At 56.9% G+C, this 16892-nt stretch overlaps 1 protein-coding gene across 1 annotated transcript; it reads right to left on the reverse strand.

The window, feature by feature from the left end:
• Positions 1-2298: 2298 nt before the first annotated feature.
• Positions 2299-7509, reverse strand: Nptx1 (neuronal pentraxin 1). The gene is made up of 5 exons (XM_027425471.2): positions 7066-7509; positions 6564-6771; positions 4552-4796; positions 3264-3443; positions 2299-2520 (listed from the first exon to the last, which is right to left on the reverse strand). The coding sequence occupies exons 1-5, from the start codon at positions 7507-7509 to the stop codon at positions 2299-2301; spliced, it is 1299 nt and encodes a 432-aa protein (XP_027281272.1).
• Positions 7510-16892: the final 9383 nt, after the last annotated feature.

Below are 16892 nucleotides of genomic sequence, written 5' to 3' on the forward strand. Positions count from 1 at the left end.
TTCTGTCCCTGGCACCAAGGGTGCCGCAGGGGAGAGATGAAGGGGTGGAGGCGTTAAGCACTGGGGTGGGCTCTGCCCTCTAAACAGGGCAGAGGATGGCTTGTGGTCCTGAACGGACAGCTCCACCCACCCATCTGGGTGCAGGTGGTCTGGGGTCCGCATTGGCAGGGGCTGGGGCTGGTGGCAGGGGTTGGCAGGAGTGCACCGGGCTCAGCCGGCTCTGGGCCTTGCCTGGTGGTGGCTCCCAGACGGCTAAAGTAAGGGTGGGGCTCGATCTGGTCTGGAAAGTTGATTCCAAGCTCACGCTCTCTCTCTCTCCCAACCATGGGTACCATTCAGGCTTGTTCTCAACCTAGATGTTAGAGATGCTTCTTGCTATGTCTGGGGAGGAGGAGGGGAGAGGGATCTCTCTCGACCTCTCCAACACCCCTGGCTTGCTTACCCAGCCAATTTTCAGTAGCTACATGGGTGATCACAGAACACTGGGCGGCACTCGGCACACAACACAGAACCAGAGAAGTCCATGCAGGCAAGGGAACACGCATGGGACCGAGGGAGCAAGGAACACACCACCCTGAGGAACATGCAAACACAGAAGACCCCCACAGATCCAAGGATGCCACAACCCAAAGGGCGCCGAGGAAGCACATTATCTAAGAAAAAGCCACTGCTGGACGACGAGCGGCACACTGCCCGACTGGCACGCTCCAAGAGCAATGCACCACAGGGCAGTGGCCAGGAACCGTGCAGACATCCACAAGAACATTGACACAGACAGAACACAGACACACGGATGCACTAGGTTCAGACACAGCATGGATCTGTGTGGAAGGAGACAGGTGCAAGCCCTGCTCCCATTGAGGAAGCGTCTGCAGCTGCAGACGAGCCAGGCAGTGCGTAGGTTTCTAGAAAGACTTGCCAGCCTTTTGCTAGTCGGGCTACTGGAGACATAGTCCAGGTGTCATTGGGGCATACGCCCACAAAATAGGGAAACAAAGCAGGGGTACACCCCACCTGGACACAGCCCCCTTAGCGTTCTCTATCGTCCAACAGACACATGTGCACAGACACATTTTGTCCCCGTCCTCAGAAGGCGGTACTCGGGCTGCTTTCGATAAGTAAAAGCCACAGGCTCAGTGTCACAAGCCAGTGGCAGGTTGGGGCTGCTGCAGGGCTCGCGCCCCATGAGATGCAGGAGTGGATGGCAGGCCCCACCCTGGCCAGCAGGCTCCACTTGAGCGGTTTCTGAGCCCCTGGCCCCGAGAGGGGTCTGAGCTAGCTCACCTGGGCCTAGGTGTGCTGGGAGGGGTATGGCTGTGAAAAATGCCATGGGAAGACATTCCCATGGGCTGTGGGTCAAGTCTCAGTGCCCTCTGGAGCTGAGAGCAAGCACTGAGATCCCCACTTGAAGCCTCTGGCCTCTTTACCAGAGGTAGGAAGGAGGGTGCCAAGGCCCTGTGTCCTGGGACTCTGGTGGGGCCCTCCCTTCTCAGAACCACTGGGCTGAAGTAGCTTTGGAGGCTGAAAGGGAATAACAGGTCCCAGTCTTGAGTGATACAAGGAGGCAGAAAGGCCAAGGGTAAGATGCAGTCCTGGGAAAGAGCTGCTGAATGGCCCACTCTACCCTCAGATGCAGACAACAGACAACCTGACTAGGTGGCGACATCCCAGGACAATCAAGTCTCTGATTTTCAGAGAATCCACTTAGCCCAAACAAAAATTCCTGTGGAAAGGTGCCCCTTTCCTTAACAAACTATTGTAGGACTTACATCAGTAGAGAGCTATGTCACTCCCGAAGAGGTCTGCAAATGAGGATAGATGGTGTGCTCCGAGGAAACTGCACCAGCCCCAAGGCACACAGGCAGCTGACCCATCAGAAACTTAACAAAAACCACAAAGAAAGGAGGGAACGAACTACCTCATTCTAAAAGAAAAGCCTCCCCTACACAGACACACAGACACACACACTCTCTCTCTCTCTCTCTCTCTCACACACACACACACACACACACACTATCTCACCTATTCTGCACTGTCAAAGCTGATGCTGCCTGCTTTAGCTAGGCATGCCCGGGAGATAGTAGGGCTCCTAGGGAGAAATGGGGTGTCCTTAGGACCAAAGAAGAGCCGGGACTGCTTCGTGTGCACTAAGAGGACAAACCAGGCTGTGTGGCGTGTGCGTGTGCAGGGGCTATGGCCTTGAGTCATTCCTGGGGGGTGGGGGGAAACGATGGGTCATCACCGCACAAGCAGGGTGGGCAGGCCTGGGGCTGGGGGCTCAGCCCTAGCCTGAAGCTTTCAGTTGATCTGGCGACAAGCCTCGAATGTCCACTTGGTGGCTCCACCAAAGATCTCGATCTGGGACTCGGCCCAGGCGATGACATTGCCAGAGAGGGCCTTGTTGCTGCAGGTGGCCAGGTTGTATACCTCCCCGGGGGTCAGCTTGCGGTCCCAGATGTTGAAGTGGGCCAGCTCACCCACAAAGGCTTGGGTGGCATCAAACCCTCCACCTAGAGTGTCCTTTGGAGAAGCGTGGGGGGTGGGAGAGAAGAGAGGTTGACTGGGTGATCCAGGGGTCTAGCTGAACAGCCCACTGCTCTGCTAGGGATGAAACTTAGGCATCCATGCTTCCCTCTCCATCAGGGTCTCCTCCCCTCAGCCATGCACTAAATACCGTTTGCTTTCCTGAACCTTCAAGACATTGAACCTGCCCCTCCCTGAGAGGAACCCAGGAAGGGATGGTGCCAGTTCACTCTGGACATAGATCGTACCCCCTGCAGGCCCAGTCCCCTGGGCAACTGTGTGTGTGTGTGTGTGTGTGTGTGTGTGTGTGTGTGTGTGTGTGTGTGTCAGAGGTCAGCGAAGGCCATGGTCAACCAAGGCAGCAGTGTCTCTGACCCTCTCAAACACCCCATCTGCTGAAAGATGTTCCAACAGGGATGGAAGACTTGACTTCCTGTCCCAACAGGGATGGAAGACTTGACTTCCTGTCCCAACAGGGATGGAAGACTTGACTTCCTGTCACTTCATCTCCCTACCAGGTGCTGGTGCCCAGTGGGAGATGAACCATTTCACAGGAACTAAATTATTCATTGCTAAAAGTGGAACTGGGCTTCCCATGCCAAAGAGGCCTGCTGCAGTTCCCACGAGTGCTGGGACCTGGGCCCACCCAGAGCAGACTGTACCTCAACTGTGGTGTAACTTGCTACCTGAACACCCCCCACACACACACCCGTCTCCCTAACCCTCTGCCCCACCAGTACCTGCTCCTGGCCCAACACCAGCACACCCTGTGGTTTGATGGGATGATAGGGAGCCAGGTTCTCTCCATTGCCACCCTGGGTACCATCCTGATAGGCCTCCCAGACTCCATCCCGGGTGGTCCAGGTGACGCAGATGTGGTGCCATTTGCCATCGTTGATCACAAAGGGCAGCTTGGCCACCTAGGAAGGATGTCACACATTATGGACACCATAGTCCAGGGTTACTCAGAGCTTGGGATGCTCACAAGTTCACCTGTGACATCACCCCCTCAGACATCCTTAGCATCTGCCAGTCCCACCCATGGACTGGCCATGGAATCCCACTGGAAACCAACAGCTTTGCCAAGGAGCCCTGAGACCCATCTGGACTCATACCTCCTCACTCTGCCTCCTCTCTTAGCTAGTCCGAAAAGCAAGTGTGTGTCCCCGGGTGGCTACGTTTACTGCAACCTCTGCCTCCCCACCGGGTCTCTCATCCTTCTCAGCACCCCACTCCCAGTTGCTAGGTCCTCTGGTCTACACTGTCATCAGCCCCTGCAAAGAACCTGAGTGAGCCTGTGCGAATGGCTCCGACTGGTCTGAAGCAGAGTTTCATACCCCCTTCCTGGTCCACCCTAGGCAGGGGGACACTGCAAGTCAGATCCCACAAGGTCAAGGAGAGTGCAATGCATTCTAGGGTCTTTCAACCCTGTTCCTAGCCAGGTCTGAGCCATTCACTACTGCTGCTGGAGTAGAGAGGAGGAGGCAGAAAGCTGGCTGCTAACTCCACTCTCCGGGAAGGACAGGATGGAGCTAAACCCAGAGAACTGTTCTCTCTTGGGTGGGAGGGGGCTGGCCTTTCCTCAGAGCAGGGGCAAAGGGAGAACCTCCAGGCCCACTTCACCTGTATCTACAGTCACCCAATGTGGAGAGCCTCAGCCAGTCAATCAGCCGCTGGGGGAGGAGCCGGATCATCAGCGAGATAGACTAGAACCTTCCCGGGACTGTCCTCTACCGTCTCTCCCTCCCTCCCCTCCTCCAGCTAAGGCGACTTTCTGGAATGGTCCAGCTCTCCTTGTTTTCCAGTGAGGGCAGGTGAAGATGCTTCTCTCCATTTCTGATTTGATTCAGCCTTCACCTCCCCCAGTCTTGCTGGGTAGACATTTTCTCAGAGCCACAGCCTTGATAAGCATCCCCCACCCCCCGCCCCAGGGTTCTAGAAGTCCTGCAGTCCCATAAGCTCTGGTGGGGTGTGGGCTCACAGCCCTGATGGCATCCCAGGGTCCGGGTGTCAGGGTGGTGGCATTACCTTGTCATTAATGAGAATCTCCATGGGGTTGTTGCCCCACTCGATGAGGACCAGCTCATTGGCCTGCCCAGGCACAGCGTAAGAGAAGGGCGTGCCCACTCCGGGCGCCGCACTGGACTTGAGCCACATGCACACGGTGAAGGCGTACATCTCTGGCAGGCTCTTCTTCACCTTGGCATACATGTAGTTGGTCCGCAGTGGGAATGTCAGCTGAAACTTGTCTCCTGGACGGTTGTCTTTCTGACCTAGGGAGGACGAGATGAGCCCTGCCATCTTGTACCTTGACCAAGTGCTATGAGTCCTGTTCGGTCCCCATCAAGTCTCGTGATGCAGACAGGGAACAGGGCCAGCTGACAAAAAAGCTGACCCAAGGTCTCTGGGTCTGGCCAGTTCTTGTTGCCACATGGTATCATCCCTGGGGAGGCCACGGTAGGGGACAGGCTGTGAACCTGCCGCTGGGCTGCAGAGTGGGCGTGGAGAGGGGACTGGGCCTGCTTCAGTGCACCCGCATGATTGAGAGGGTGTGGCTGCAGGGGAAGAAGGAACCAGGCTAGCTCCCTTCTGAGCAGCACCCTTGGGGGCCGACCTGATTGAGACAGTCATGTTGTTTAGGACCTCTGGACTGAACTGGGCTTTTCTCTCCATCGCCACTAAAGACAACTGTCCCCTGCTGCTGGTCCCCTTCACTGACGCCAGGACATGCTACAGCCAGTTTACTCAGTCCTTTGCACAGCACCGGGGACCCCTCAGGAGTCACAGATCCCCACCAACCTCCCCAGGGAGGCTGCCTGGAGCCCACTGAGAGCCAGGGCAGCAGGGGAAGTCAGCCTTCTTTGAACCAGAGGCCCCAAGGTGAGCTTTGAGGAAGCCACACACAGCCTCTGATGGTCGTCCTGGAAACTCAGGCTCCAGGCCTGACCTCCCTCCCCCAACAAGTTCCTTCACTGCTAACCAGCATCCCCTGGAAATGTCTAACCTAACCCCCACCCCTACACCTCCTGTGGCTGACTCCCAGGAAAGCAGGTCCTATTGAGCAGTGGGGAATACACCTGCCTGGCCAGCTCCTGGCTTCATCCCTGCCCCAGAGCCCAGGAAGAACCTGGTCTCCAAATTCAGAGTGACTTCTAGAAAGCAGCAGAACAGGACAGAAACAACAACGCCCCCCATCCCCCAGCCAAGAGAGCAACTGAGCAGGCTGGTCCTTACTACAGACCCCTCCCAATTCAGGCTCGGCTGGGGCGGGTGGGGGGTGCAGAACTGGCCATCTCTCAGGAGTGCCTTCCTTCCCTGAGTCCCCCACCCCTCCCTTCTTAGGTCCCTCTTTCCCTGGATGTTTTTTCAGTTACATAACGCGCCTTAAGATGGCACTGTTTAAATCCAGCCGGCACATTTTGCAGTCCGGGCAGGGTCACGTGGCCCTGCTCTGGGCTGGATTGCCCCCCTCCTCCTTTTACAACCTTGTTTGATTTCTGTGACTCCAGGGCACAACTAATCAGTACACCCGGGCAGGTGTTGGGGGCGAGCTGAGTTCATCACCAGGCCAAATGCAGCGGCATGAAAGATGGGTCACTGGAAAAAGAAAGTCGAGGAAGAGGGGGCTCCCGGTGGAGAGAGGAACCTGGACCAGGTCTCCAGGGGCACTGGGAGAAAAGATACTCAATGGCCCAAGAGGGACGGTGTTCAGATCTTTGTTGGTGACAGATTCCAGACGAAGCAAAGCTTTCCAATTACTAAGGAAAGCTTGGGCCAGAAACAGCTACTGTGCAAAGTTACTTAAGATTAAACAAATCAGACTCGGGGAAAAAAAATCCCGCGAGTGTCCTGACTGCACCGTTCAATCCCTTTTTAAGCCCCGCTGCTTCCCCGGGGAGGCATCTGGACACTGAGCAGGAAGCTCTGACTGGGGAGGGGTTACAGAGTGGGTCCGGGACCAGAGGCCGGGGCAGGGAGCCGGACCCTGGCAATGTCTCTAGAGGGAGCAGAAGCATGCAGCTTGCCCCCCAAGCCCTCACCTTTCTCCAGCTCGCTGATCCGCTGATGCAGGGAGGTCAAGGCGCTCTCGATCTTGACCCTCTCCTCCGTGTCGTTCTTGGGGCCCCCTTTGCCCTCCTCCAGAGTGTTCACCCGAGACAGCACCTGCCGCTCCAGGTCATCAATCTTGCTCTGCAGCAGATCCTTGAGGCTGTTGGTCTGGCTGGAAGAATTGAGGCGGCTGTACTGCTGCGGGGGCACAAGGGTAGGGGAAACCACACCGTTAGGCGTGTAGCCCGGACCGTGAGCACCGTGAGCGAAGGCCCGCGGCGCGGTCCCTGGGGCGACTGCGGGGGCGGCCTGGCGGGGAGCTCCCGCAAGAGGCCACCCTCGGCGCCCCGCAGGGTCCGAGAAGCGACCGTCCGGCATCAGCTCGCCCAAGAGGCAAGGAGGGTGGGGGTGGAGGGCCGGGCCGGGTCGGGAAGGGGTGGGCGAGGGCGGAAGGGCGCACGACGCGGAGGGGGAACCGCAGCTCACGCGGACCTCGAGGTTCTCCAGTCGGGTTTTAAGAGATTGCAAAGTTTGCCCGAGTTGGCTGAGCGTCTCCGCGGCCGGCGTCCGGGACAGGTCGCCCATCGTGTTCTTGCCGGAGCCAGGCTGCTTGCGGCCGCCGCCCGACCTGGCTTCGCCGGGACCCGCGTCCAGGGTGCTCTGGCTCTCGCAGCGGCCAAGCTTGGTGGTCAGCTCCCTGATGGTCTCCTTCTGGCTGAGGATGGTCTCCTTCTGCTGCAGCACGGTCTCGCGGAGCTGCAGCACGCTGCTCCGAAGCTCCTCCGCGCCGCCCGCGGCCACGGACGCGGCACACATGTCGGCGTCCACCGGCACCGAAGTGCAGATGAAGCGGGTCGGCCCGAAATCCTGGGCCCGACTGCCCAGGAGGCAGAGGGCGAGCAGCGCACAGGTGCGCACGGCGCGGCCGGCCAGCATGGCTGCGGACACCTGGAGCACCGGGCCCGCTCGGCTGCGGTGGGGTTCGGGCTGGGACCGGGCTCGGGCTGGCTGGGGCAGTCGCTCCGCTCGGCAGGCGGCCCGCGTTCTGGGCACCGCGCTTCTCGGCGGCAGCGTCTTCTCGCCGCGCTCCTCGGCCCCCACTGCCGCCTGCGCTGCGGAGCCCGCGCCTTTTATGCAGCCGCGGGAGGGGCCTCGGCGCCGCCGACGTCAGCGGGGGAGGAATCCCGCTTTAATTGTGTGCGGACCCGGCCCGCGGCGCCGCGGGGGTCGCACGGGAGCGCGGCTGGAGCTACTCCGGCCCTCCCCTCCTCGCCCCTCCCGGATCCGCCGCCGCCCCCTCCCACCGCCTCCGCACGCACGCCCCCGCCCGCGCCCGCGCCCGCGCCCGCGCCGCTTCCCCGAAGGCTCCCAGAACACAGGGCCAATGGGGACATCAGCCGTGGGCCTGGATTAGATGGTGGGGCCCCTACCTGGTGCCCCTAATCTCCGACCGAGCTCGGAAGAGAAGAAAGGCCACAAGACGAGCTCAATTCGCTTGGTCGCAATGAATGCTCGCAGGGTCCGGGCTCCGCGCGCGCTCGCTCGATCGCAGCCCTCTTCTCCCGAAATCGTCAACGTCGGTGTGCCCAGCGTGCAGCTACCCCAGAAAGGGGTAGCGAGGCGGCTCCATGGTTCATAGACGTCCGTTTGGGGCTGAAAGCCACGGAACACCCTGGGTCTGGGAACTCGCACGCCCTGGTTCCCCGCCCTCCTGCCTTCCCCTTCTCCCAACTCCTGGGGTTTGTGAATCTAACAATGCCCCCCCCCCAGCAGCAAGAGCCCCCACTACGTGCTCGTCAGGGCTGGGGCCTTCTCGGATCTGCTGATCGAACCCTTCCTGCCATCAAAGCCAGCCTAGCTCCGGGCAGGTGGCGCCCCAGATGCTGGCTGGACACTGGAAAGGGGCCCTGGCGGGAGATCTTCCTTAGAGAGTGGACTCGCTCTGGGCGTGTCCGTGCGTCCCTTTGTATGTGTATGTGTGTATGAGCCCTGCCTAGCCTATTCCTCACGCTCCTGGACTTTGGGGGAGGAGTCCCAGAGGTGGGCAGCGACCTCTTCGCACCTCTGACCCAGCCACCCACCCACGCTTCTTCTTTTTTTTCTTTTCTGGATAGCGGCACTGCCTGGCTGGGATTCCAGATGCCTCTGAGGACTCCGGACAAGGATCTGGGCTGCAGCTTGCGCCCCACGTCGGAACTAGAATTGGGCCTGGGAACTCGACCAAGCTCCAATTATGTAGAAAGGGAAACTAAGGCAAAGGGAACCCAAATCTGGTTAAAATGACCGGAAGAGCCCAAGTTTCAGGCTGGCCCGGTTGGCCCCGTAGACACCCCCACACACACCTCTAACATCAAGCGATCGGTTGCCCCCCATCCTTTTACAGGACGCTGGGCTAGACTGGGTCCCAACCGTGAGTCCGGGACCCACAGATGTGGGCAGTGGGCATCGCCGGCAGTGAGATTAGAAACCAGATTGACAAAGAAGCCACTATCCAGGTCTTCTCCGACGCCTCCTCCCAGCCCCGAGCCCCAGGGACGCCCCTGTGCATTTAACCATCCGGAGTCTGGGCTGCGAGCAGCCGTGGCCCCTGCACGCCCGCCCGACGCAGCGCTAGACCGCCGCTTCCGGGCGCCAGAGGGACCCCGAGGCCCGCACGCGGCTGTCCTGGGCTCGGTGCAGGGAGAGAGTGCGGGGCTCCCGCTCCAGCCAGCGTGTCAACTGCCCTGCACCGAGCACAGGGATCCGCAGCGGCTTGCGCTGCGCCGCGGAGTCCTCCAAATCCCCCCTTGGGACCCAGGACGAGCCTCCTGCCTCTCTGCGTGGGGCGTGCACCCGGAGCCGCACTGGCTGAGGCGGAACTCAGGCGGAGGAATTACCTACTCCAGGGGCGCCGCGCTGCTCGGAGACATCAGACCCCAGCTCCCAGCCTAGTGCGGGGGACACGGGGACCCCGCGCAGACCTAGAGCTTCGGCCCCGGCCGCGCCTCCCCCGCGCGTCTAACCCGAAGCAGTTCCCGGCCCGGCCCAGCCCTGCGGCGAGGCTATCCCTGCTCAGTGTGCGTGGGCACGGGAGACTAGCCTGGCCCTTCCCCTGCAGGTGTGTAGGGGGAGCTGGAGTGCTTAGCTAGATTTTGTGTCCTGGCGCCCAGGAGCGGACCGGGACTCCCATTTTTTACCATCCAGGGAACCTCGGCAGCTTGGTACTATCACAGTTGGGCACTGAGGGTGCAATACCCTTTGACAGAGGATGGTGGGAGCAGAAGGACGGGTAGGGGGGCGATATGGACCCAGAGGATAGAAAGGGTTCGGGGCCAGTGACCAGGTGTGACAATACCTTTGGGATCTGTGGATCCCAGAGCAGGGAAGACAGCCAAGGGTACAGTCCATTCGGCCACCATTGCAAAGTGCTCTGTTCACCTGGAGGCGCTATGCAGACCCTTAGGGGGCGCTGCCCATCCCAGGTGGGCAACCACACTGGAAGAAGCCTTAATCCTCTTTAAATCCTTTCCAGCCGTTCTGTTCTCAGGATCCTGGGTATGGAGAGCCCACCCTGGTCGTTATAAAGTTGGCTCTGCCTTCCATTATTCTGAGTGTCTAGTAGCCCAGGGGTCCCGGGAAAGGACTTTAAGTCCACTTTACCCAAAACCATCAGAGGGTGAAACCCAAGGAGGCGATGGGAAGGGGCTACACTGGCTCCTTACACAGAGACAGTTATTTCTCTATGCCTGGTCTGGGTCCACATCCTAGAACCAGCCAGGAGCTGAGGTGGGAAGAAATGGGGTAAATACCCCTGCCTGGGTCTGGACCCAGCACCACCCCTTGGGACTGAACCCCAGGACCCAGCACCAGATAGAGTGTTCCCACCGTGCCCACGCAAAGCCCAGAGATAACTGCAGGAGAACTGAATGAGATGTAGAAAATAATTAGGAAGTGATGCATCCGGAATACTTAGTTTTCATTAAAATTATCTAATTGTAAGTTTATGTAGTTTAAGCCTTAGTGATGGCTGTATTAACCAACTTGCAAACTTCCTGAAGACTGAACAGCCAGGTGGCCTGGGCTCAGCACACCGTGACTCAGGGAGGGAGGAGATGGCACGTGGTGTAGGCCAATGGGCAGGTAAGTTTTGCTTGCTAGCTGATGGCTGGTGCGATGAGGGTGGAAAAGGTGGTGTACTCAGGAGGACTACATAGGGGAGTCACACAATATTATAAGGACATCAATGGCCATCAGGGCCTTTACCCAGATGGGAGTAGGAACTCACACAGGGGTGCACCCATGCCCCACCTTGCAGCTTGGCCTTGACCGTGAGCGGGTCAGGCACTATCACTCCCATCAGGACAGAGCTTCCTGGAGGAGGACATGTGTGAATGCCAGGTGGGCCGGGGCACCAGCCTCCTTCCCCAACCCTTCCCTCTGAACCCTTCCAACATGAAGGTCCATCTTGTGCTTTGGGAGAGGTATCCCACCTGGGAGAACCTGGGAAAGGTGGAGTGGGTGGAGAGAGGCCCATTCCCCCCTTTTTCCAAGAAGAGAACCACAGAGTCTCACTGACCAGTGGGACTCAGGGAAACTTGGCAAGAGCTGTGTGCAAACCCTGGGGGCATGCCATATCTTCCTGAGATGTGCTAGTACCCCATCTTGGGTGGGGGTGCCCTGCAGAGGAGGAAGTCCCCCCCTGCTCATTCCTGTATTGTTTAGTGACTGACTGTCCTTTCAGTAAGTACTCCAGTGAGTGATGCTGGCTGTATTCTCTTTCTCCTCCTGAGTGATGCCAGTGCCACCGACACTTTCTATGTGCCTGCATTCCCCACACAAGCTTGGGGGGAGGACAATATTCATGGACAGCAACCTGGGCTTCTTACTGCCACCAGGAGAGTCCACAGAGAGCAGCTGAGCCCTGAGGACCTGTGAAGCTTCTCTTTCCCCTAAAAACCCTAGGGACTGAGGGGGTGGGGCGGGGTTGCTCTGACAGCAGCAAGCCTCACAGGCCTCTGAGTCACAACCTCAGCCCACCTGCACCTCAGAGTCACTCTCCTGACAGGCTCTGCCCACCAGCTCTGTGATGTGCAAAAGACCTGTTTCCTGGTTGTGCTGGGAAGGTCTGACTGTCCTCTTCATGGAGGCTGTCTGTGACCATCACCCTATCTTACCCAGGCTCTGGTGGTTCACAACCCTTAATCCCAGCACTCAGGAGGCAGAGGCAGGCCAGCCTGGTCTACAAGACTGAGTTTCAGGACAGCCAGGAGCACACAGAGAAACCTTGTCTCAAAAAACCAAGGGGGGGCGAAGAGGTTGGTTGTATTTTTAATATTTTTTTAATTTAAAGAATATTGAAAAGAGAGAACAGAATATTTATTACTGAGCTGGAGAGTTGGTTCAGCAGTTAAGAACATATTTTTTTTTCTTCCAGAGGACTTGAGTTTGCTTCCCAGCACAGATGGCAAGTGGCTCACAACTGCTTGGCCCCATGGGCACCTGTAGTCATGTGTGTGTGTGGGGGGGGCGCAGGGTGAGCATTCCTACCTGCTGAGCTCCTTGCCAGACCCTGGTTGTTCTTTTTAAAATCCTCCTGTTTCTGCTCCTGTATCCGGTTAAGGCGTGCTTTGGCTGTTCTCACAGATAAAGAAATGAAGACAGGCCCACCACAGGAGGTCTGTGATGACCATCAAGCCCTTCCATTCCAGTCAGGGGTCCTTGCCAGGAGAGGGAAGGAACTCAGTGGGGACAGGTGCCCAGCACATCCACAGCCAATATGCAGTTGGGTGAGGCTGCCTGGGACTCCGGGCTCCAGGGCAGCTCATCTGTCTTCTCCATCAGAGGCTGACCCTGCTCACTGTGAAAATATAAGGGACTGGCCCTGCTGCTCTAGGGACTTAGTAGTCACAGGCAACTGACTGCCCTCCAGGCTCTCCATGCCCTGCCAGGGGTCCCAGGAAGGGCCGCCTTCTCCTGAGCCCTTCCTCCTTTTGAGCCAGACAGGCAGCTGCTGGCCCAGTCTTGCTAGGAACAGAAGTCTCTCAGCAGGCCCTCCCTGTCCTCGTATGGGGCTCAGCCCAGTGTTAGGAGGGCTTGCACTGAGGCAAGCATTTGCAGGCATTTTCAGGTGGGTGAAATGCTTCTAGACTCTTCCAAGCAGGGGTTTCAGATGCCAGGCAAGATCTGGGCATTTAGCACGGTGTAAACATTCCTGGTGTTTGCTCTCAGTTTGGCAAATATTTCCAGAGCATCTGCAGAGGGCAGGCAAGGCGCCAGGGCCAGTGATGAACAAAATACCAACCCCCATCTCTGAGAGCACTGCATTCAGTACAGTAGACAGATACAAACACATTGTCCTCATTGAGTCCCCTGGGGCAAGAACTGCCCAAACCAGCAACAGCCCAACTCAGCAACAGGTCCAGGTGTCGTGGGAAAGTATTGTCTACTGACCAGGTGACATTGGGGCAAGGTCTGGAAGAGTGTGAGAGCCCCAGAGGTGGTCTGCATGATACACGCAGGAGCTGTGTATGTGTAGGTCAATAGCAGAAAGCTTGCCTGGCATGCACAAGGCCCAGGGCTCAACCCCCAATGTCACACACTCATAGACAACACTAAACATCATGAACAATACAAGCAAGCATGGCAGGGTGTTTACTTTGTTCAGCAGTGAAATGCAAAACTGGTGTCATATGGGGATGTGGTAGAAACAGAATTTAGCTAGATAGGGAGCCTGGCTGAGAGCCAGGACCTTATCTTGTGTGTGCCCATCCTCCTCCCAGCAGCAGCAGTGGCCCTGTGTCTGCCGTTTTTTGAGAACCCAGAAGAAAGGACTTGAGGGGCAACAGAAACCGTGAGGTTCCCCTGGAGTGGTAAGGAATGAAGGCTATAGCAGAGGCCAGAGTAGAAAGGGGGAACTTAAGGACATCTTAGGGAATTAATGACAGCTCTGGGCATTAACCTGAGAGAGCTCTGGCTCTCTTCTTGTGGGAGTGAAGCCCCGTGCTGCTCATAGGGGAGAGAAGGCCTTGGCTGGGTGGGTCTAGAGGAAAAGAGTCCTTACCGCAGAGCCTCACCCTTCCTTGGTAGAATCTCAGCGTTGTATGACAAGACACCCCAAGCTATGCTGAGCCACAGTGCTCTGCTAGTGTTGTGAGCATGAGGCTGACCCTACCGCCTGGGAATGGAGGTACAGCCAAGTCGTGAGGGAGGAATAACTCCGTGTTGAAGAGAATGCAGGGTCCCACCACACCTGGACCTGTTGCTGGATGGTAGGGAGGTGGGGAATCCAGCATTTCAAGTTTTGTAGTCTGTGTATTAAAAAAATAAGGACTGCAACGATGGAGACACCGCCAGGTGTTTGTGTGGTACTTTCTGGACCTCCAAATCTTGCATCATTCATCTTGCTGCCCTTCTGGCGCTAAGCTCATAAACGCAAATGAGAGCAGCCTGGAGTGAGCATTGAGAAGCCCCACCCACATTAACTCTGTCCTAGAGATGGGATGCTCCTTCCTGCTAATGGCATCTGGCTGGTGTGAAGGATACCGGAGGGGCCCGCCAGCTCGCTGCACCCTTGTGCGTCAATTTCACCATCTGCCAAACACCAGGAGAGAGCATATGAAATATAAAATGAGTCCAGGCATAAAAGTGTTTGGGAATAAAAATGGCATGTACTGGCGAGGGATTACAGCTACTACAAGGCCTGTGTGTGGACACCATCACTCAGCAGGAAAGGGAAGTGTGGGCTCCTCGCAGGGAGTGGTAGCTCTCATGCCTCTTCACCTGGGAACAGGGTGGCCATTGGTCGGCACAGGATGGAATAGTAATTGGGGTGAAGTCGAAGGCCTCCCTGGGGCTGTCACTGCCCCAGGGAAATGACACGAATATGAATAAAGACATGGCTCAAATAAACTCCTGTGCTGTGCTCGTGCAGGTCCCTCTCTTGCTGCTTCAGGAACCTGTGACGCAGCACAGCTGGGAGGCCTCCGGATGTATTTTGCCCATTTTTCGAATGGGGCAGTCGAGTAAATGTGCAAAGGAACAGGATTCCAGGAAAGCAGGACCTGGCCACCAGAGTCTACTCACTCATCCACTTACCGGATGAGTAGTTGTCAGGGGCCTGCTGCCTGCCAGGAACTCTCCCGAACCCTGGAGACACAGCGAGGTTTCTGGCTATTTTTTTTTTGTTTTAATTGATGGATAGAATTTTCTTGGTTTTAAGTTTCTCTTTGGAGCACTTCTCTTAAGACATTGGCATCCACTGCCCGTGATTACCAGGAGATGTCTGTAAGATGGTGGTCGGTCTGAAACCAGACTCCAATGGCCCAGAGTCGCCAAGATCAGGATTTTGTAATGTTCTAAAGAAAGTCCCTTGGCTCTTTGCCAACCTCTACCCTGGGTAAAAATGTCAGAAAATGATATGATGGGTATTCTGTTCACAGTGAAGCCAATGGCAAGTTGGAGCAGTGGGGGGGGGGTACTGTGTGTAAGCCCTGGGTCTCAGTTCTAACTCTCTAGCTTCAGCTTGACTCTGGACAGGATATGAACTGAATTAGATGGAGGTGGAGAGGCACTCAGTGGAATCCCAGGCACACGGTGAGCACCAGTCACATCATAGTTATCACACGGTGGTATGTTGTTGGCTCAACTGGGCGAGGCCAGGGAGGGTCTCAAAGCCAGGAAGGAGGCTGGCCAGCTGTGCAGACGGAGCAGAGAAGCCAGCACACCATTTGAGCTGGGTGTCCCACTTCTGCGTGCCTCCTGCTGACTCAGTGTCTGGACCTCTCAGGCCCTGAGGGTCTCTCACATTATCTTTCCTGGGAGCTCATGCAGATGAAGAGGGGCTCCTGGGATGGGAGCAGGATTGTCCTCAAAAATTCCTGTGTGGAGCTGGGCAGTGGTGGTGCACACCTTTGATCCCAGCACTTGGGAGGCAGAGGCAGGCAGATCTTTGTGTGTTCAAGGCCAGCCTGGTCTACAGAGTGAGTTCCAGGACAGCCTCCAAAGCTACAAAAAGAAACCCTGTTTCAAAATAAAACAAACCACCACCAACAACAACAACAAAATCCCTGTGCCTAAGGAAGAAAGATGGGAGCCCTCACACTGCTTGAACAGCTGGAAGAACAGGAGAGGAAAGGGAGTGAGTCTTTCTTGGTGAAGTCTTTAGGGCCCCAAGTCCCTTCATGGGAGTAACTTATTTCCTGCTCTGACTGGACAGACTCCACAGCCGGAACCCGTAGATGCCTGGCAATGGGCCAGCCTCGGCCACCTTACCTACTTTCTTCAGGGCCTTCCTTCGGTCTCTTTTGTCATTCTGCAACACAGTGAGACACAAATCCCCAGCCCATTGTGCCCACTCTTACCACGGACAGTCCCCAAGTGCTGTCCACTAAGTGGACACAGAATGGTGCTGTTCATAGCAGGTGTTGCAGGGGAACCTGCCACTGCCTGCCTGCTTCCTGATCATTTCCCAGGCTGTGGCCTCATGGCAGCTTGGAGCTCCCAACTTCTGCTTCTCCGATCTTAGCTGCAGGCACATACTGTGCACAGCCACACACACACCCCTGGAAGAGTGGTGGAGGACAGGGTGTCCATGCCTGTGACCAGTGGCTTGGAAAACCATTACTCTCCCCCTCAGCATACCCCCTGCGGAGTAAGTGGTTATAGAAGGTTCCACAGGGGTGAGCTCCGATTGACCCGGGGTGTTCATGGGCCCACTTACCCTGACAGCCCCCTCCATTCCTACTTTCTTACCCCTCATCCACCATCTGCACTGCTCCTCAATCAAGCCCCCACAGGCATCAGACTCCACTCAGGGGGCATCTGGTGAAGACACTGTGGCTCCGTATCCAGACTAGGTCCCTGCAGGAACAACACTTAAGCCCATTCTGAAGTGGGGGAAGAATTGTGCAGGCCCCTGCGAAGGCCCTACCTGTATTTGGGGATAGCCAGGGTGGCTGAGCAGGAGTTGAGGAATTAGACTCAGTGGTCAGCAGACCTTCACTGTAGATCACATGAAAACTCTCAGACCATACTAGGACCCCAGGGACCTCCAGGAAGACCTGGAGTAGCTTAGGATGGTACTGGGCAGGGAGCCCAATTGGGTGGGACAATGGTGAAGAATCAAGACGAGGTGAAGAGAGTACCCTAAATTATGCCACCTGGGGAACCAGGGCCTCATTCTGTGTGAATGACAAGGCTGATCAACATTTAGCCCTTGGCTCTGCCAATTGACTCAGAAACCACACTTCCCCTTCATAAGCCTCTGGCCAAGGCCTGGCCCCTGAATCTATCTACCTGTCCTTTAAAATTTTTGAGATGGGCTCTCACTATGTATCCCTGAC

This window comes from Cricetulus griseus, chromosome 7 (genome assembly GCF_003668045.3).
Source record: "Cricetulus griseus strain 17A/GY chromosome 7, alternate assembly CriGri-PICRH-1.0, whole genome shotgun sequence".
In the NCBI taxonomy this organism is placed as follows: Eukaryota; Metazoa; Chordata; class Mammalia; order Rodentia; family Cricetidae; genus Cricetulus; species Cricetulus griseus.

Bases quoted from the DNA above. Each gene is read 5' to 3' on its own strand.
- Nptx1 (XM_027425471.2), bottom strand. From the start codon at position 7,509: ATGCTGGCCGGCCGCGCCGTGCGCACCTGTGCGCTGCTCGCCCTCTGC. The intron at 6,772-7,065 runs GTCCGCGTGAGC...GTGCCCCCGCAG, and splicing joins CCCGACTGGAGAACCTCGAG to CAGTACAGCCGCCTCAATTC. The intron at 4,797-6,563 runs GTGAGGGCTTGG...CGTCCTCCCTAG, and splicing joins GATCAGCGAGCTGGAGAAAG to GTCAGAAAGACAACCGTCCA.